At 53.3% G+C, this 19923-nt stretch overlaps 1 protein-coding gene and 1 pseudogene across 1 annotated transcript; both read right to left on the bottom strand.

Annotated features, from left to right (window-relative positions):
* Positions 1 to 10205: 10205 nt before the first annotated feature.
* Positions 10206 to 14725, bottom strand: LOC125108576 (putative hydro-lyase KRH_21160). The gene is made up of 4 exons (XM_047744624.1): positions 14704 to 14725; positions 12742 to 13021; positions 11888 to 12689; positions 10206 to 10304 (listed from the first exon to the last, which is right to left on the bottom strand). The coding sequence occupies exons 1-4, from the start codon at positions 14723 to 14725 to the stop codon at positions 10227 to 10229; spliced, it is 1182 nt and encodes a 393-aa protein (XP_047600580.1). The 3' UTR covers positions 10206 to 10226.
* Positions 14726 to 15581: 856 nt separating this feature from the next.
* On the bottom strand, positions 15582 to 16733 carry LOC125108524 (vomeronasal type-1 receptor 3-like; annotated as a pseudogene).
* Between the last annotated feature and the right edge of the window lie 3190 nt (positions 16734 to 19923).

Genomic DNA, 19923 nt, shown 5'->3' with positions numbered 1-19923 from the left:
CCTACCATGCTCTCGGGAACCGCAGGTCACCATGCCCCCCAGTGGCATCAATCGGCACAGCCGAGCATTCCACAGACTCCTCATGCAGCAGCGCAAACCCTCTGTAGGTCTAAAGCCACACTGACACTGTCCTCCAGATTGGGACTCCTAGGCCAACGTGACAAGTCCACAGGCCAAGAAGCAGAAGCAATGCCTTCCAGAGTAGGGTAAAAGCCACATAATGAGAGAAACTTTCATGACCCACAGGAGGCCACAGCCAAATATTGGCGCCCCAGTGGTCCAATAAATCGGAGTTAGATGACCGGCCCCAAAGGAAGTGACTTACGCTCACGGAATGCTCCCCGGCATCGCGGCACCGGGTAGGGCGAGGTGTCTGGGCACGTTTACCGGGTGACCGAGACAGGCCCCGAGCCAGAAAGGGCCCTCGGCCATGGGGAGTGGGGCGGTTCGCAGGGCTGCCCAACGCCGGCCAAGTCTCACGAGAGTTACGCCCAAACCAATCCTGGTTTGGACAGAATGCTCGTAGAATTGGCCAGAAAAGACCCGGTGAACTCGCATCGGGCACTGAATGTCTGCAGGGCCACCCACTGGGCCTGGCTCAGCCTCGAGAGCATTCGTGTTCGAACCTCGCCAGGAAGCCCTCCAGGAGTCAGGCTCTAGCGAGGGCAACGCCTCCTGCTCCTCAGCCTTGGGTGGGCCCCTAGCTGGCCCTATCCTTTGGGACAGGGCCTGCACCGAGCCCCGGACACGAACCCTCGCCTGCTTCCTCTGCCTTCCGTTTCCAGGGTCCTGTCCCTCGGGGCCTCCAACTGGGGAATCCAGTGTCCCTCGCCACAATTCCCCCTTCCACCCCGGTGCAAACCATGCCTTTCAGCGCTCTGTAGAAGCCTCAGAGAGAGAGAAACTTTCGTTCCCCAATCGAGGTCATCCCCACCCTTGGGCGACCCAGCCACTTAAATAGGTGGAGGCCGAAGCCAGGCCGCAACCCGTCCCTCAGTTCTGCTCCAGGAGTGCTCACTTACGTCGGGACCCCTGGTTGGTCGGCGTTGTCCAGGCACGTTAACCAGGTGACTGAGACAGGCCCCGAGTCAGAAAGGGACCTCAGCCACAGGGAGCAGGGGGGTCCGCAGGGCTGCCCAACGCCGGCCAATTCTCACGAGCGTTCTGCCCAAACCGATCCCGGTTAGGGCAGAACGCTCGTGAGAATTGGCCAGAATGTACCCTGCGAAATCACTTCAGTCGCTGCATGTCTGGAGGGCAGCCCCTGGACCTAGACCGGCATCGCGAGCCATCGAGTGTGAACCGCGCCATGAATCCCTCCGAGAGTCAGGCACCAGGGATGGCAAGGCCTCCTACTCCTTATCCAGTGCTGGTCCCCTACCTGACACTGACCGCTGGGGCCAGGCCTGCCCCGAGCCCCGGACACGAAGCCTCGCCTCCTCCCTCAGCCTTCAGTTTCCATGGTCCTGTCCATCGGGGCCTCGACCTGGGGAACCATCAGTCCGCGCCACGTCTCCCCCTCCCACTCCGACGCAAAACGCGCCTTTCGGTGCTCCAGACAAGCCTCAGAGGGAGAGAAACGTTCATTCCCCAACTGAGGTCATCCGCACCCTTGGGCGCCCCAGCCGCGCGAATAGGCGGAGGCGGACGCCCGGCCCCAACCCGTCCCTCAACTCTGCTCCGGGAACGCTCCCCTTTGCCGGCAACCCCGGTTGTGCCGCGTCTTCTGGGTGGGGTTTCTGGGTGGCCGCGACAGGCCCGGAGCGAGAAAGGGTCCTCGGCCCCAGGCAGCAGGGCGGTCCGCAGGGCTGCCCAACGCCGGCCAATTCTCACGAGCGTTCTGCCCTAACCGATCCCGGTTTGGGCAGAACGCTCGTGAGAATTGGCCGGAAAACGCCCGGCGTACTCGCTTCTGGTGCTGCACGTCTGCAGGGCAGCCCCCTGGGCCTGGACCAGCATCACGAGCCATCGCCTCCGAACCCTGCCAGGAATGCCTACACGAGTCAGGTTCCAGCGAGCACAAGGCCTCCTGCTCCAAAACCTGTGGTGGTCCCCTCCCTGGCCCTGTACGCTGGGGCCGGGCCTGCCCCAAACCCCGGACACGAACCCTCGCCTGCTCCCACAGCCTTCGGTTGCCAGGGTCCTGTCCATCGGGGCCTCCACCTTGGGAACCCTCAGTCCGCGCCACGACTCCCCCTCCCACCCCAGCATATACCATGCCTTTCGGCGCTCTGGACAAGCCTCAGAGGGAGAGAAACCTTCACTCCCCAACTGAGGTCAGCCCCACCCTTGGGCGCCCCAGCCGGCCGAAAAGGTGGAGGCGGACGCCCGGCTGCAACCCGTCCCTCAACTCTGCTCCGGGAACACTCCCCTTTGCCGGAGGCCCCTGGCGGGCAGCGTCGTCTCGGCACGTTTTCAGGGCGGCCACCACAGGCCCCGAGCAAGAAAGGGCCCTCGGCCACGGAGAGCAGGGCAGTCAGCAGGGCTGCCCAATGCCGGCCAATTCTCCTGAGCATTCTGCCCAAACTGATCCCGGTTTGGGCAGAACCTTCAGGAGAATTGGCCGGAAATCGCCCTGTGAACTCGTTTCGGGCACCGCACGTCTGCAGGACCACCCCTTGGGCCTCACCTGGCCTCGCGAGTGGTCGTGTTGGAACCCCGCCAGTATGCCCTCCGGATTCAGGCTCCAGCGAGGGCGACGCCTCCTGCTCCTCAGCCTGTGATGGTCTCCTACTTGGCCCTGTCCTTTGGGGCCGGACCACCCTCGTCCCTTCCCCTGGCCCTGCCAGGACTACTTCCCCTTCCCCTGCCCCTGCCTAGGCCCCTGTTCCCGCCCCAGACCCAGCCCCTATTCCTTGCTCCTGCTCCTTTCCCTGCCCTGGCCTGTGCTCCTGTTCCGTTCTCTGACCGAGCTCCTGCTCTGGGTCCTGCACTGGCCACGACTGCTGACCCTGTCCCAGCCCCTAGCCCAACCCCTGCCCCTACACCTTCTCCTGCGGGGCTCCCAGACCCGCCTCCAGAGCCCACAACTCTGCGGGGATATCTCCCCTAAAAACACCGTCCGTTCCATCCCCTGACCCTGACATCCCCCCAGCATGTTTCCTCCCCTCCCCCGGTGTTCTTCCTCTCCTGTGTGTAGTCACCGTTATCGTCACCTTCCCTCTCCTCTATGCTGTGTATTATTTATTTTAAATAAAATACTTGTTTTTCCTTGAACACATCATGAGCATGAAGTCCATTCCCAACACTGTGCCACCACACCCCAGAACCTCACTGCAGGGTAGCTCCTTCCCCAAAGGAAACCCTGAGCCCAAGCCCTCCCTGCCCTTTGCTCTCCCAGCCTGGCCCCTCGCAACCCCAGAGCTGCTTTCTCTTTCCGTTCCTGCACGTGTTCTGGAGGTTTCTGGAAGTGGAATCCCTCCATAGGTGTCTGTGTCTGCACCTATTTTCAAAGGGCACTCCTTTTGTTTGTTTCTCTGTTGGACATAGAATTGCCCCTATTGGCTGTTGAAATGCCCAATGGATTACAGAGGAGATGTCATCCTAGGGACCCCTTTAGGATTTCTGGGCACCATCTTGGGGCCAAGGCCCCTGTTCCTGCGGGGACACCACAGTCGGTCCCCAGACAGGACACGGCTGTTTTCTCCTGTGGCCCCCACAGAAACCAGGGAAATGAAGAAAGCTGGAAGACACACCACAGAGGGCAAAAGCATCCCTCACAACCCTAGGCCAGAGAAAGGTTTCCCATGGGTCTGCTCCAATCCATGCTCCAAGTCACTGGATCCCACAGGGACAGAGACGAAACACGTGCAAGTTCAAGGGGGAGGACAGGCACACAGGGAGTATGTGTCAGGAGATGCAGGAGCTCCCGGGGAAGGACTCAGGCAAAGGAAACCCCGGGGAGGCAATGCTGGTCACCCTCTGACTGGCAGGTGTCTGGTCTGGGGACCAGCAGCCCTGGGGAGAACGTGAGGAAGCAGACGTCCAAAGCAGGTCCCCTGGAGAGAAGGGGGACAGGCACCCCTGTCTAGGACAACAGTGAGTGGCACCCATCCCAGGCCACAGGGGCACCTATCACCTAGCAGGGCTCAGCCTGTGACTCACCCCCAGAAACTCTGGCTCGGTTTGTCACAGATGTATTTTCAGTAGTATTTGGCACAGCAGTGGTGGAGACAGCAGGGAATGGAACAATGTTCATGCCCAAGGAGATGGATGGGATCCTCATCCCAGTCCTCATGACAGAATGACCTGTAGCTACTATCTCAGTGTTGTCTGGGGCACAGGAGAGGCCCTCCTGAGACCCCATTCCTGCCACTCTGCTCCTGAGGACATTCATAATTGTTTGAGGAGGAGGTGGAGAGTATCCAGGATGACAGAGGGCCAAGGAGAAGGAAGGTCAGCACTGGGAGGACAGATGGACGTACCCCGAGCCACCATCCAGGGCGAGTTGTGATTCCCTCCGATCTCACCCAAAATAATGGCTCCTGATGTGTGGATAAACTTCTGTGGTTTCACTCCTTCCCTCCCTACCTCATTTATTCACTCCATCATTCATTCCCTCCTCTCTCCTTCCCCTCTACCCCTCCCTTCGCTCCCGGACTCCAGTCTCCTCCCTCCCTGCCTCCCTCCCTGCTTCCCTCCCTCCCCTCTCATCCTCCTCCTTCCCTCACTCTCATCCTCCCTCCCTCCCTGCCATCCTCCCTCCATAATGTAAGGGCCTGGTTGGCCAGAGGGAGCCATTTTGTTGCAGTGAACTTAGATTGACCCTGCCCCTCCCAGAGGAACTTACTTGCAAAGCCTAGATACAAGGGCGAGTCAGGCCAGGTGAAGACATCCAATCAGAGGGGCGCGAATATATTTACTGAGGTGAGTTTAAATCCCATTGGCCACCTGTGTGTGGGCGGGGCTCCACCACCCCTATAAAGGTTAGTCTGCGAGGCTGAGGCTGGGGAGGAGGAGGAGAGTCGTCAGAGAAGAAGGAGAGGTGTTGGAAGAAATAGGAGAGCCAGAGAAGAAGATGGAGAGCCGTTGGAAGAAGAAGGAGAGCCGGAGAAGAAGAAGGAGAGCCGGAGAAGAAGAAGGAGAGCCGTCAGAGGAGTAGGAGAGTTGTCAGAGCCACCAGAGCTGTCAGAGCTGTCAGAGCCGTCAGAGCTCTTGTCAGAGCTGTAAGAGATGTCAGAGCCGTGAGAGCCGCCAGCGGCCCCCTCTGCCCCGACCGCGGCCTCGCTGAGAGGCCTTGCGGGAGCAGCTTCATTCCGGGAGCGGCTTCCTCGACGTGAGGCCTCCTCGGTGAGTGGCCTAGCCAGGAGCAGAATCGTCTGGGGAGAGGCCTCGTCTGGAGCAGCCCCGTCAGGGAACGGCCTCGTCCAGAGCAGCCACGTTAGGAGCGGCCTTGCAGGGGTCGTCATCGTCACCTTTCATAAGAGACAGCCCTGACTGGTCAGTTTGATTCTTTTTTTTTTTTTTTAAGATTTTATTTTTATTTATTTGACAGAGAGACCACAAGCAGGCAGAGAGGCAGGCAGAGAGAGAGGAGGAAGCAGGCTCCCCGCCGAGCAGAGAGCCCGACTCAGGGCTCGATCCCAGGACTCTGAGATCATGACCTGAGCCGAAGGCAGCGGCCCAACCCACTGAGCCACCCAGGCGCCCCTGGTCAGTTTGATTCTTGATGCTTGGCACGAAATAAAGCTTTGCTTGACCTTCGCTTTGTATCAGTCTTGTTCCCTTGATCACGGACCCCAACACCTACCATCCTCCCTTTCCTGCTCCTTCTCTCCCCTCCCTCTCTCCCATCCTGCCTCCCTCTCTCTTTCCCTCACTCCTATCCTCCTTCATGTCCTCCCTCATTCAGCCAAGGATCTGGGGTCTCTGCTCTCTGTACTGAGCACTGGGGCTTCATCAGTGAGCCCCCCTCAACCCATGTGGTCACATCCATTGTGGTAAGTGACGGGGGTAGTCCTCAGGGCTCACAGTGGTGATGAGAACCAGGAATCTGCTCCTGAAAACAGAGACCCATTTCACAAAGAAAAGAATGGAAAGACACATGCTTAGCATTTCCTCAAGAAAAATCTAGTCCTGAAAAATGAAAAGTAAATATATCCTAGACTTCATGCAATGTGAGTTCTAATGGCCCATACACACTAATTCCTAGAAGCAACAAAGAGTAACTCATTCAATGTTGACTGGGGGTTTGTGACACAACTTTTCTGATCAAATAACATTTCAGCCAATATCTCCAGAGCCTCTGAGTTTACCCAAAGTTCTGTGTGATCCTCTGACTCTTCCATCGACCTCCGGGGAAGCTCAGTCCTGTTGCCTTCCTTGTCTCCTGCCTCTTCTGGGACATTTCTATGAACCCCTATCCCCGCTAGGGCCTCCCCCACCAGGACTCCCCATGCCCTGTGGCCTGGTACCCAGATTCTGCGCTGGGTCCCTTGAGCCCAGTGCTTTGTGCAAGGCCTGCGCGCTCCCTGTGGGGTCACTTGGCATCTCCCATGTAGTGGCCTGCATCTTCCTGCACTGGGTCTCCTCTGACGAGTCTGTGAGGCCAGCCTAGGCCCATGTCATAGGCATGGAAGCACGAGTCCAGAAGGTCCAGATGATCTGCTCCCAATCCCAGCGTGTGGAGCCTGGGCCAAGAATGGTTCCTGAGCAGAGGACGGCTTGGGCCTAGGAGCCTAAGGGAGGACGTAGTACACTGAGCCCACAGGAGAGTGAGCACGGTGGGGGCCTCGCGCTCAAGCCAACTGGAAGACCACACCCCACCCGCACTGGCTCTGTCCCCAGGGCTGGAGGTCATCGGGGTATCTACCCTCCCATGCTGCAGGCTGGCAGTGACTGGCAGGGGAGGAGGCACCACTGGAGCAGGAGAGAGCCTTCCACAGAAAGGAGGGGGAAGGGGCTCTCCCAGCAGCAGGTGCACTGGGTTGGACTGAGGGGGCATCAGGAGACAGCAGTGTCTGCAGCTGGGGTCTCCACATAGACCCCCTCCTCAGGCTCGGCACAAGCTTGTCTGGATGGCCTTTGTCCCCCAAACACAAAGTCTGACTCAGGACCTGCCCTCAAGCTCCTACTCCCAATCCTTTGTATTCAGCTCAAGTGACAAGAAAGGGCCAATAGTTCAGGTGGTGTTGGGTGCAGAGACATGTGATTTTCTGGCCCACACTGTAACACTGCTGACATTTTAAAGATCTCAGGGCTTTGATGCAAAAATGGTAGGATGCCTGGGACCGTGGAAAGCTTTCTGAAACATGCCTCTGTGCCCTGCAGCCCTCCCATCCCACCAGCTCTGCTTGGAATCCCTCCAGGCCACAGACACACAGACTTGGGTACTCAGACAGCCCAGACAATGTGCCTTCAAAAAGGTGGGGCACCAGGACACATTGCAGATTCCAGCAAATCCCCCGCCCTGAAAGTGTAGGTACCGCTGGATGAACTGTCTGAGAACAGCCAGGTCAGGGTTCCAGGAAGACACCAGAGGCACAGGAGTAACTGAGGAGCATCTGAAGGCAGCCACCTCACTACTGGGAGAGTTGGTGGAAGCGAGAAGTCACAGAGGACTCCAAAGGTCTGGATTTGGTGTTTCCCTCTCCTGAGATGGGGACACCTGTGGGAGGAGCAGGTGGCCATCTGGTGGGGGGTCCAGGCGCCTGACATGGACAGATGGGGTAAGTGAGGCCTGAGACCCCCAGGGGATGTTCCTGGCATCTGGACTGAACAGGTCTCCAAAGCTGCAGATTGGTTGGGATCATCTATCAGGCTGAGAAGGAAGATGAGGGGGACAGAGGGGACCAGGAGGCTCGGCTTAGACAGGAAAGGGCTGAGCCACTCCTTTGGGGGGAAAGTGGGTCAGCTCCAGGCTCATGGGGACAGACCTTGAGGCCATTATGCTACATGAAATAAGCCAGTCCCCAAAGGACTGATACTGCAGGACCCCACTTGTGAGGGACGGAGAGCACTGATTCACAGAGGTGGAAGGAGCTAGTGGGTGCCAGGGCTGGGGAGGGGAAATGGAGGGTTAGGGTAGGGTGAGTAGAGTTCAGTTTGGGCTGATGACAAAGTTGTGGCAGTGGATGGAGGTGGCAGGTCCAGAAGAGTGAATGTACTTATCACCACTGAACTGACCCTGAAATTGACCCTGCTTAACAGTGTCAGTTACATGTCTGTTACACCACAGTAGGAAAGAGTGAGTCAGGAGGTCCGGGCCATCGTGAGTCCCAGGAGGGCCCTGGAGCAGGGATCCTGTATCTTGGTTCTCACTCTCACACTCTGTCCCTTGTTGGTGACTGAGCTCACACCAGGCACTCAGTGAATGCTTGGTAAGACACAGCGCAGGCAGATGGGGGCACAAGTGCAAACCCACCAGTGGGCACTGAGGAGCTCCAACAGGATGCACATCCCAGCGGAGCCATTACAAACACCAGCACAGAAATAGCCACTTAAAACCAAGGCAGGAACCACATATAACCCAGAGGATTCCATTCTCCTGGAGGCTGAGCTAGCGGCCACAGCCAAGGCCTCTGGCAGTCAGGGGACTGGGGGTCTGACAGGTGGCTCGGCACACCCTTGACCCTGAAGCCCCCTGGGACTGGGAGGGAAGACCCAGCCAGGCCCATTCTGGCTCCACAGCGGATGCAGGGCCACTCCCAGCCCCACCAAGATGTGTCTGTTTAGAACCAGGGAGGAAAGCTTTTCTCTCGCCTGTTCTTTTTAAAGATGATTGCTCAGGGGCGCCTGGGTGGCTCAGTGGGTTAAAGCCTCTGCCTTCGGCTCAGGTCATGATCCCAGGGTCCTGGGATCGAGCCCCGCATCGGCTCTCTCCTCAGCAGGGAGTCTGCTTCCCCCCCCCTCTCTGCCTACCTCTCTGCCTACTTGTGATCTCTCTCTCTCTGTCAAATGAGTAAATAAAATCTTTTAAAAAAAAAAAAAGATGATTGCTCAGCATTGACACAGAAAAACATCTGACATAAAACTGGAGCTGTTCACAACTGCCAATGACCCAGAAGTTATCAAAATGCAGTGACCACAAAGACAAAAACTTGTGTCCCCATGCTGACATCCCGTATGCAGGTGCAGCCCCAAATGTTCAGGGGTCCTGCACATCTGGGCCTCACAGTCTCCCTCAAGGGGACAGAAAAAGGAACCTGTTCTGATGGCTCCACTGGCAGCATCTCCTGATGGAAAGGGGGGCAGCCCCTCACGTGTTCCTGGTGTCCTGGTGATTCTTGGGCACAGCCATGTATCTCAGCTTCTTCATGATGGGGGAGGGGGGTGGTGGGTAGCCAAGCAGCTTCAGATCACACAGATCCTCCAGGGACAGCCCAGCATCTGAAGGTCCCACAGGTCCTCCAGGGGACAGCGTGGCAGCCACAGGTCCCACAGGTCCTCCAGGGGACAGCCCAGCAGCTACAGGTCCCACAGGTCCTTCAGGGGACAGCCCAGCAGCTGCAGGTCCCACAGGTCCTCCAGGGGACAGCCTGGCAGCCACAAGTCCCACAGATCCTCCAAGGAACAGCCCACCAGCTGCGGATACCACAGGTCCACCAGGGCACAGCCCAGCCACTGCAAGTCCCACGGGTCTTCCGGGGATAGCATCTTGGTGAGCCTGTGGTCAGCAGATACCTGCTCAGGTGTCTCTTGTCATGCCACATGGCCTCCATCCCATTGGGCAGGTCGACCCCCATCGCATGGTGACAGGCCAAGGTCAGTCAGTGAAACCTCACCACCAATACCCTAAAAAAGGCCCCCAGGTAGCAAATGTTGCCCTGATCCCTGGGGATGTGGGCCTGGGACTACGGCTGGCACTCATAGCTGAAGTCCTTACAGGCTGCCCAGTAGGAACTGGGGTACAGGGTGCCAAAGAGTGGGGACAAGATCTCCACAGGTCACAGAACTTCAGGTCTACGCCTGCACACCAAGTCGTCCACCTCACAGTGGACCTGCAAAAGCAGCTGACCATCACCATGTGCTGCATGGACACATCCTGCCAGTGAGGGGCACCACAGACCTGGACGACCACCACCCTCCAGCCCTCCCAGTGGGGACACAAGGGCCCAGCAGCCAGCCAGTCAGTGAAGATGTAGCAGGTGACCCTGTGTCTCACCATGAAGACCACTATCTTTCAGCCCTCCTGGACAGGCACACGTAGTAGGTGACCCTGTGGCCACCATGAGGACCACCAACATCTGGCTCTCCCAGAGGGGCACATGGGCCCGGCAGCCGGCTGGTCAGTGAAGATGTAGCAGGTGACCCTGTGTCCCACCATGGAGGGCTTCTCCATTGTCTGCAAGAACAGGTCCAGGAAGCTATAGAGACAGGGGACAGGGTGTGAGGAGGTTCACTGCCAGAGGGTGGCAGCAGGACCCCAGAGCTGGGGGCTGTGAACATGTACACCTTCTTCAAGGGGGTAGACTCTGGGCTGTTTTAAGCAACAGCCACTCTCCCAGCCTGTCCTGAGTGAGTCCGCTCATGGGCCTCCCTACCTTCTGCTCCCAGAGATGGGGGCCATCAGCACCCCATCTTACAAAGGGGACCCTAAGGCTTAGAAGGTTGAAAACCCATGCAGCCCTACATTTAAGTGGGGGGAAAGCGCACACACACACGCCCAGCAGGCATGAGCCAGGCCATCAGGGGCAAATCGAGGCTCAGCCAATGGGGAAACAAGCCAGACGTGAAGCAGGAGGAGAGAACCGTGCTCCTGGCAGAGGCACAGCATATGCAAAGGCTTGGATTCCAGCCGGAGGCACCTGTGGGAAACCACACTACTGGGTGCCTACAGAAGGGAGGGTCCCCATGGGAGAGGCAAGGCTGGGGAGGGGGGGCAGGAGGGGAGCAAACCACAGTCCAAAGCTTATGTTCCAGAAAGATCACTCTGGTTACTGGAGGAGAACGGGCTCTGTGTGGGTGAGGACAGGGAGACCCTAACCCTAAGGCAACCATAACCCTAACCCCTAACCATAACCCTAACCCCCATCCTAACCACTAATACCAACCCCAATGAAATCATCACAAAATCAGCGAAATACATTCCTACACCTTTCTTTAAATAAATGTAAGGAGCCTGACCAGGAAAATTGGAAACCAAGAGCTCATGGTTACGTTGTGCACCATAAGCAAGTGTCTCTTCACAAACGTCTCCGGGTTGTTCAATAGAGTGAAACAATGTTGCGCACCACAATGAGTGTTTAAGTAAAACCATGCGGTCGTATTAAGTGACGCAGAAAAGGTTCTGACCAAAATCCATGTCTGTTGCGGATACAAACACTCACAAAAGCAGGAATAAGGGGTCATTTTCCCACAAATCTACGGCGAACACCATGCGCACGTCTGAAGGCTGCCGGCTCCCCTCGGAGATCCCGAGCGAGGGCCGGACGCTGGTGCTCACGGAAGGACAGACACCAGGACCCCACTCGGAGGAGGCGTCCAGGACACACAGTCGGATGCGGCTGCGGGGCCGAGGGAGGGACCGGGAAGCTGGTGTTTCGCGCACACAGTCCCCCTCGGGGAGAGCGAGAACGTTCTGGAGACCGACCTGCGGCACGTGACCTCGGCTGAGGCTGCGGAACTGCCACCTGGCATGTCTGAAGCGGTCCGTGTTGTCGTGTTTAGTCACCGTTAAAACACGAAGGATGACGCCTGTCACCACGCGCACGGACCCCGGAAACGGCCCCAGTGACGTAACCCTGTGGAAATGCCCCTCAGACGGGAGCCTCTGCGCTCCGTAAACCCGTCAGGGGCGGGCACACCGGGGAGTCTCGGGAGCGGCTCCGGAAGGAGAAAACGGGTCCGGACGGGAGAAGACGTCACGGATGGTGCGGTGGGTGGTGGCCGCTGACGTGGGCCTGCGCAGGTCCGGGTGCCACTGCGGGCGCCGTCACGGTTTCCTCACCTGGGGTTCCGTGGGGGTTCCGCGGGACGGTGTCCCTGTTTGGGGTAACACGCCGGAAGCAGCCCGTGTCACACGACAGACGTGGTTCGGAAGCGATAGCGGGGGGGTCTGCGTGCGGGGATGACGCGTCTCTGTGGGGCGGCGGCGACACGGTCCCGCAGATCCGAGGTCACCGCAGAGGACGCGACACTTCCCGACACCCACGTGGCACCAGGTCGCAGGAGCAGAGACGGCGTCGGACTCCGGGAGGGAGGCCGAGCCCGCCGGGTCCAGGTCCCCCGCGTGGACGGGCCACTCGTCCTTGCAGGAGGCCGCGGCCGCCCGAGACTCGCGGGAGGACAGAGTCGGGGCCAAGTCTCGGGCGCGGCAGACGCGGCGGGACTCGGGGTCCCAGGTCCCCGCGGCGCCCCCACAGCCCGGTCGGAGCCGTGAGGAAGCGGGTCGGGCCTTGGGCCGGCGGCCGGGGAGCCGGAGCGGCGGCGGGAAGGGGGCGGCACGGCGCGCGCGACAGACGCCCGGACTCCGGCCGGCCCCGCGGCGGGTGTGGACGCGGGAAGGACCCGTGGGGCCGGGGTGGGGCGGGAGGAGCGCGAGCCCCAAGGGGGCGGCCGCGCCCAGGCGGTCTGAGGAGCCGCAGGAGCCGAGTCCGTGGCGCGCTGACACAGCCGCGACCCGGGGCGCATCCGAGCCCGGACGGGGGGACCCCACAGCCCCACGCTCAGCCCCGCGGGAGGCCACCGCGCCGCACACAAAGCCGCGGAAGCCGCACGGTCTACACAGCGCGCCCTTCTTCCACGGGGCCCTGCGAGCCCCGCACGCCCTCGGCAGTGCCCACTCCGGCGGCTTCTACTCACCTTCTCCCACGACGGGGCTTGAGGGGCCGGACGCCTGTCGGCGTGGACGCGGCCCCGCGCCCCCCACAGCGGGTCCTGTCGGCGTGGACGCGGCCCCACGACCTCCACAGCCGGACTCCTGTTGGCGTGGACGTGGCCCCATGTCCCCAACAGCGGGTCCTGTCAGCGTGGACACGACCCCATGTCCCCCACAGCATGTCCTGACGAGGTCGGGGCTCCTTTAGCGCCAACGTGGCTCCATGTCCTCCAGAAGCGCCCGCCCCTGGGTCGGCTCGGGTTCCTGCAGGCAGACAAGGGCAGCTGAGCCTGCAAACCCCTCAGGGATCGGGAGCTGGGCTGGGGCGCCCCCTGTGGGCGGCGCAGGCAGTGCAGGAGGCGGTGCACTCAGCTCCGTGGCCGCATCTGGCCCCTTCCCGGGTCCAGCTGAACCCACAATCTCAGAAATTTCTACCTGAAATAGAGTACAACATCCCGGCTTCTCCAGAAACACTCAAGGAACGATGAATTGGAAACCATATGATAGGACATGAAATGTAGACAAAACCTTTACAACTTCCACCAAAATCCACTCAAAATTGTACACAAATTTAAAATATACAACTTTCAAAATATCAGAAAGAAAACATGAAAGAAAATCTACACGACCGTGGATTTGGTGATGAGTGTTAACACACAACACCAAACACCAGTCCAGGAGAGAAAAAAGTGATAATGTGAAATTTATACAGTTAAAACTCCTACTCTATGAAAGACCTTGCTCAGAGAACCAAAGACAACTCACAGAATGTGAGAAATATTTCCCAAACACACATCTATTAAACGATCCGTATTCAAACTACACAAAAAAACTCTCAGAACTCTGCAGCAAGAGCACAAGTGACCGAACTAACACTGGGAAAATACCCGCACAGACACCTGGACAAAGAAGGTGTAGATAAAAGATAAGCAAAAACCCGCTCTCCCTCTTCCATCATGAGAAGTAATCAATGTAAGCAACAGCACAGCGATGGGAAATGCGCAAGTCCAGATGAGGATACCGGTTGCTGGCAGTGGGGAACGACAGGAACGCTCCTTCCTGCTGGGGACACACATGCGGCTGCTTTGGAAGACAGTTTGGCAGTCTCCTCAAGGCTAAATAAGCCTCACCCGAATACCCAACAATCCCACTTCAAGTGTTCAGACAACTGCTTTGAAAGACTCTTTCCTCACAAATACTACATGCAATGCTGCACAGCAGCTCTAATCATTGTAGTTAAAAACTTAAAGAAATCAGGGTGTCCTTCAACAGATGAACCCATAAGCCAACTGGGGTGCATCCAAGTGAAGGGTGCAAGGAAGACCCCACCACTCTGCAGGAAGGGTGCACATGGGGACCGCTGGACCCCTGAACCTGGTCCTTTATAAATCCACACATATCTACTGACAGTCCTCACAAGTCAGGGCTGTGCTGGCACCTGGAGCTGCCCGGCAGAATGGGGCCAGCAGCACTCTTCCCAAGTGGGAGAACGGAAAGAACAATCCATGACCTCTGACACCCTCCACAACCCTTGACTGGGGTTGGGTTGGATTTGAAGCACTCAGTGACCAGGGGGATGTTTCACTCTTCCATTAGAGCCCAGGACTGAAGGGTAGAGAACCAAGGCTTCAGCTCAACCCTGGACTCTTGTGTGACCCTGGGCAAGTCCTGTCCACCCTGGAAGCCATGGAAATGGAGGAGGGGAAGAGGGCCAGTTATGTCTAAACTTAACCCTGACCCTGACCCCAAACCCCAACCCCAGACCCTGACTCTATCCCCAGATCCTGACTCTAAGCCTAAACCCAAATCGACATCTTATTTCCTAACCAGATACCAGACCCATCTGCTCTGCACTACCCTACTATGCCAGAGGCCAAGCATGTAGCCCTTGGTAATCATGTGCAATTGTGACAAGCTGTCTGACTTTCTCTGCCTGTGGGAGATACCTAGTTCTCGGGTGTGGACCATTATGCCCCTTTCTTTCACACTTAATCCAAACCTCAAGTCAGCTGTATGTTCAACAGTTCTCAGGACAATAATCTTCTAGGTGTTTTGGAATCTTGTTTATTTCTTGGTGTTCCTTCTCTATCTAAACTAGGTCAAAAAAATTGCAAATTTGAACATATTTCTGAATTTATATGCAAATATTAATAATTCTGTTTATTTAAAAAACTAAATATGACATATTCCTGACATACAAAAGTATAGAGCACAATTTTTTTTAAAGATTTTATTTATTTATTTGACAGAGAGAGATCACAAGTAGATGGAGAGGCAGGCAGAGAGAGAGAGAGAGAGAGAGAGGGAAGCAGGCTCCCCGCTGAGCAGAGAGCCCAATGCGGGCCTCGATCCCAGGACCCTGAGATCATGACCTGAGCCGAAGGCAGCGGCTTAACCCACTGAGCCACCCAGGCGCCCATATAGAGCACAATTTAATAAGCGCACATATTTCATCACTTTGCTTAGGATTAGGGTTACCTTACACCAAAAGTAACCACTACCCTTTGGGGGGTTTATTGATTTCTGTAATTTATGATAAATAATATTTCCTATGTTTCAAACCATTCTACATTACATATATTCTACTATTTTATAAAATTTTAAAACTTATATACATGACATCATAATCTAAACCCTATATTTATATCCAAAATGTTTCATAAATTAACAGTAACTTTGTTATAGCTCATCAGACTGTATACTCAGTTCAATGGGGACTACAGATAACTCATGTCATTGATAAGCATGTTACGTATATTCATACAAATGACTCCTGTGGTGTAGCAGCATGCTAAGGAGTGTTCCTATGACCAGTGAGTTTTCTTTAAGAAGAGAAAATTCTGATTCTTGTTTTCATGAAATTTATTCTGGAAATTCTATTTTCATTTTTAATTAGAAGGAAAGAATACACAGTCTGGTAACATGATGGAAAAAAGTTACTAAATTTCAACAGTTGCTGCTTTTTCTTACTGTATAAAATAAATAAACAGTAAGAAAGTGTTGGTCCAGTAAAAGAAAAAAAAAAGCAGCTCACCAGTATGAGAATAATATGGGTAGCTTTTTTTCCAGGAGAGTGTGACGAAGACTGGATGGTATTGTGAACATTCAGAGCTGTTTTGTGGTGTCTGTTAAGGATATTCACCATGCAGATACTCTAACATGTCATCAGGGTGAGAAAGAACAAATCTCAAATGAATACCATACTTAGAAATAATGATGCTATATGACGATCATATGCATTGCTTTTGCAATAAGGACTATAATACCCAAGTCCATTGACGGTGGCATTCCTGTTGGCCACAGTTTGTAAAATGACCACAGAATAGATGGCCAGATTGATCATTCAGAAGGAAAGTAAAGAGGGTTGAATGAAAGTAGAAATTCTGTATTTGAGCCAGGTCCATTTAGGATTACTTGGAGTAATAGTCACTGCCTGAAATGTACTCCGGAAGGTGGTAGTACCCAGAAAAGTACTCCCGGGAACTCTTGGAATGTACAGCACTATTTTACATCCACTATCGCCCATCTCCAGCCTAATTCCAAATGATGACATTATAATTGGAATCCCTCTGGGGCGACCGGGTGGCTCAGTGGGTTAAGCCTCTGCCTTCGGCTCAGGTCATGGTCTCAGGGTTCTGGGATCGAGCCCCACATCAGGCTCTCTGCTCAGCAGGGAGCCTGCTTCCCTTCCTCTCTCTCTCTGCCTGCCTCTCTGCCTGCTTGTGATCTCTGTCTGTCAAATAAATAAATAAAATTTAAAAATAAAAATTAAAAAAATAATTGGAATCCCTCTAAATATGACTGTCACGGCATCAGCCAAAGTTAAGTGGGCATGAAACATATCTACAGGCTTCTTTTTATGAGGAAGAATTCAGAAGGTGTACATATATAATGTAAATAACAAAGAATTCCCCATGAAACCAATACAAGTTTGAAAGGTAAAAGAGATGCCAAAAATTATGTCACTGGAAATCATTGTCTTTCAGTCTCTTGCAGATCTTTAAACCAAGTCCAGTACATCCCATAGACAAATAATTTGATTGTGAATATAAATATTAAAGGTAAGTGAGAATGAAGAGTAAGTTAGCAAGTTTCAGGAAGTCTTTCTGCAGAATCAGCAAACAGAAACCTGTACCAGACCAAGGGATCATCAAGATTCTTACAAGAAGAGAACTGTTAAGGAACAGGACGCAGTGTTTATGAAGGCAGAGACTATCGAGGGAACAGCGAGATGGCAGAGGAGCAGGAGACCTAAATATCATCCGGTCCCAGGAACTCAGCTGGATAGTTATCAAACCATTCTGAACAGCTACAAACTCAACAGGAGAGCAAAGAAAAGGACAGCAGCAATTCTATGAACAGAAAAGTGACCACTTTCTGGAAGATAGGACATGTGGAGAAGTGAATCCAAGGTGATATTTAGGAAAATAGACTGTTGGGTCGGGGGGCTCCGTCAGTCGGCTCCCAGGAAGTGAGAGCACAGCAGAGCACAAAACCCGGACTTTTAGAAGTCCATTCTAAGGAAGGACATCACTCCAGAGGCTAAGTGGGGGTGGAGCCCTCCCAGGAACAGTGTGGTATTAGGACCTTCAGGGTCACAGAAAGACCAGGGGTTTCTGAATGTGACAGAGCTCCCGGATATCAGAGCAGGGAAGCCAGTTACTGAGATGGAGCTGAGGAGGGGCTCTCAGCTTGGCTAACCTTAAACCGTGATCCAAGTCACAGTCGGGCCATGGCTCTTTGAGCAGGGACACCACAAGTGGCAGATCCAGGGAGACTCACCTTCCTCCTCCAGGAGGAGTGGCATGGGAGTGCACTGCAGGTACCTGCTGGGTTTGGAAACTCCAAATGGGGCTGTGCGCCAGAGACAGAAATGTTCGGTCACAGGCCGGGTGAGCACGGAGCGAAGCCGGAGACCAGGGAGACGGGAGGAATCGACTGCTTTTCTCCGAGGTTGCACTGAGGAGTGGGGCCCTAAGCTCTCAGCTCCTCCAGGCTGGAGACTAAGAGGCTACCATCTTCATTCCTGTCCTCCAAAGCGGTACTGAAAGCATTCAGGGAACAAAAGCTCCAGAGAGCAGATTACCTAGCCTGGCCCCGATTCTTCCTCGGACAAAGACATTTGAGAATCACTGCAAAAGACCCCTCCTTCTGAAGATCAGCAAGAACATCCAGCCAAAGCCAAGTTCACCATCAATGAGAACTAGAGCTAGGGGAATGCAGCACATAGAACTCATGGCTTTTTTCCCATGATTCTTTAGTTTTCCAAGTTAAAATTTTTTTTATTTTTTTGAATTTTTCCTCTCTCCTATTTTAACTAACATTTTATCTTAACAATACGTTTTTTAAATCTTTTTTAATGTTTATTTTTACAGTCATATTCTATCTCTTCATTGTATTTAATCTTATTTTTGTATATACATGAGTTTTTCTTTCTTTAAAATTTTGGGATACAGTTTCTTCTAACAGACCAAAATATACCCTAAATCTAGTGTGTGGCTTTGTTCTAGTCTCCCGCCTGATCACGTTCGTCCCCCCACCCCCCTATTTTTTCTTTCTTTTTTCAACCAACTTCTTACCAATTCCCTTTTTAAAATCTTTTTTAATTTTCTTCTTTATAGTCATATTCCATCCCTTCATTGTATTTACCCTTATTTTTGTGTGTGTGTATATATATATATATATATATATATAATTTTTTCTTTCAATTTTAAAATTCTGGGAGGCAGTTTCTTCTACCAGATCAAAATACACCCAAAATCTAGTGTCTGGCTTTGTTCTATTCACTAGCCTGATCGTATTCTTTTTTTTTTTTTTTTCCTTTCTTTTTCCCCGGTTGCAGGTCTCTTCTAAATCGTTTAGTGTATATTTTTCTGTGATCGTTGTTACCGTTTTAGCATTTTGTTCTCTCATTCAGCTATTCTTCTCTGGACAAAATGACAAAATGGAAAAACTCACCTTAAAAAAAAAAAGGAACACAAGGCAGTGCCAACTGCCAGGGACCTAATCAATACAAACATTAGTAAGATATCAGAACTAGAGTTCAGAATGATGATTATAAAGATACTAGCTGGGTTTGAAAAAAAGCATGGAAGATACTAGAGAATCCCTTTCTGGAAAAATAAAAGAACTAAAATCAACCAAGTGAAATTAAAAAGGCTATTAAAGAGGTACAACAAAAAATGGAGGCTCTTTCTGCTAGGATAAATGAGGCAGAAGAGAGAATGAGTGACATAGAAGACCAAATGATGGAGAATAAAGAAGCTGAGAAAAAGAGAGATAAACTACTGGACCACGAAGGTAAAATTCAAGAGATAAGTGATACCATAAAGCAAAACAACATTAGAATAATTTGGGATCCCAGAAATAGAAAGAGAGGCAGAAGGTACATTGGAAAAAATTATACCCTAATCTGGGGAAGGAAAGAGGCATCAAAATCCAGGAGGCACAGAGAACCCCCCCCTCAAAATCAATAAAAATAGTTAACACCCTGTCATCTAATAGTAAAACTTATAAGTCTCAGAGACAAAGAAAAAATCCTGAAAGCAGCTCTAGACAAGAGGTCTGTAACCTACAATGGTAGAACTACTAGTTTGGTAGCAGACCACAGAGACCTGGCAGGCCAGAAAGGACTGGCAAGATATATTCAGAGCACTTTCTCTGAAATACGAACAATTATAAGAACATTTCTCACCTTACACTAGGTGAGAAAAATATGCAGCCAAGAATACTATATCTAGCTAGGCTGTCAATGAAAATAGAAGAAGAGCTTAAAAAGCTTTCAAGACAAACAAAAACTAAAAGAATTTGCAAACACCAAGCCAGGCCTATAGGAAATACTGAAAGGGGTCCACTAAGCAAAGAGAAAGCCTAAAAGTAGTAGACCAGAAAGGAACAGAGACAATATACAGTAACAGTGACCCTACAGGCAATACAATGGCACTAAATTCATATCTTTCAATAGTTACCCTGAATGTAAATGGCTAAATGCCCCAATCAAAAGACACAGGGTATCAGAATGGATTTAAAAAAAAAAAAAAAAAACCCAAGACCCATCAATATGCTTTCTACAACAAACTCATTTTAGACCCAAAGACACCTCCAGATTTAAAGTGAGGGGGTGGAAAACAATTTACCATGCTAATGAACATCAAAAGAAAGCTGGG

The sequence above is a fragment of the Lutra lutra genome, chromosome 1, assembly GCF_902655055.1.
Source record: "Lutra lutra chromosome 1, mLutLut1.2, whole genome shotgun sequence".
NCBI classification, from domain to species: Eukaryota; Metazoa; Chordata; class Mammalia; order Carnivora; family Mustelidae; genus Lutra; species Lutra lutra.
Note: the sequence above shows the minus strand (reverse complement) of the source record. Positions and strands in the feature narration are given on the sequence as shown.

What these genes read in the sequence shown, in the direction of transcription:
- LOC125108576 (XM_047744624.1), bottom strand. Translation starts at nt 14,725, where the DNA reads ATGGTCCACACCCGAGAACTAG. An exon ending in AAGCCCCGTCGTGGGAGAAG is followed by an intron (nt 12,690 to 12,741) that starts GTGAGTAGAAGC and finishes CGGGGCTCGCAG; the next exon opens with GGCCCCGTGGAAGAAGGGCG. An exon ending in GAACCCCCACGGAACCCCAG is followed by an intron (nt 10,305 to 11,887) that starts GTGAGGAAACCG and finishes CTGTCTCTATAG; the next exon opens with CTTCCTGGACCTGTTCTTGC.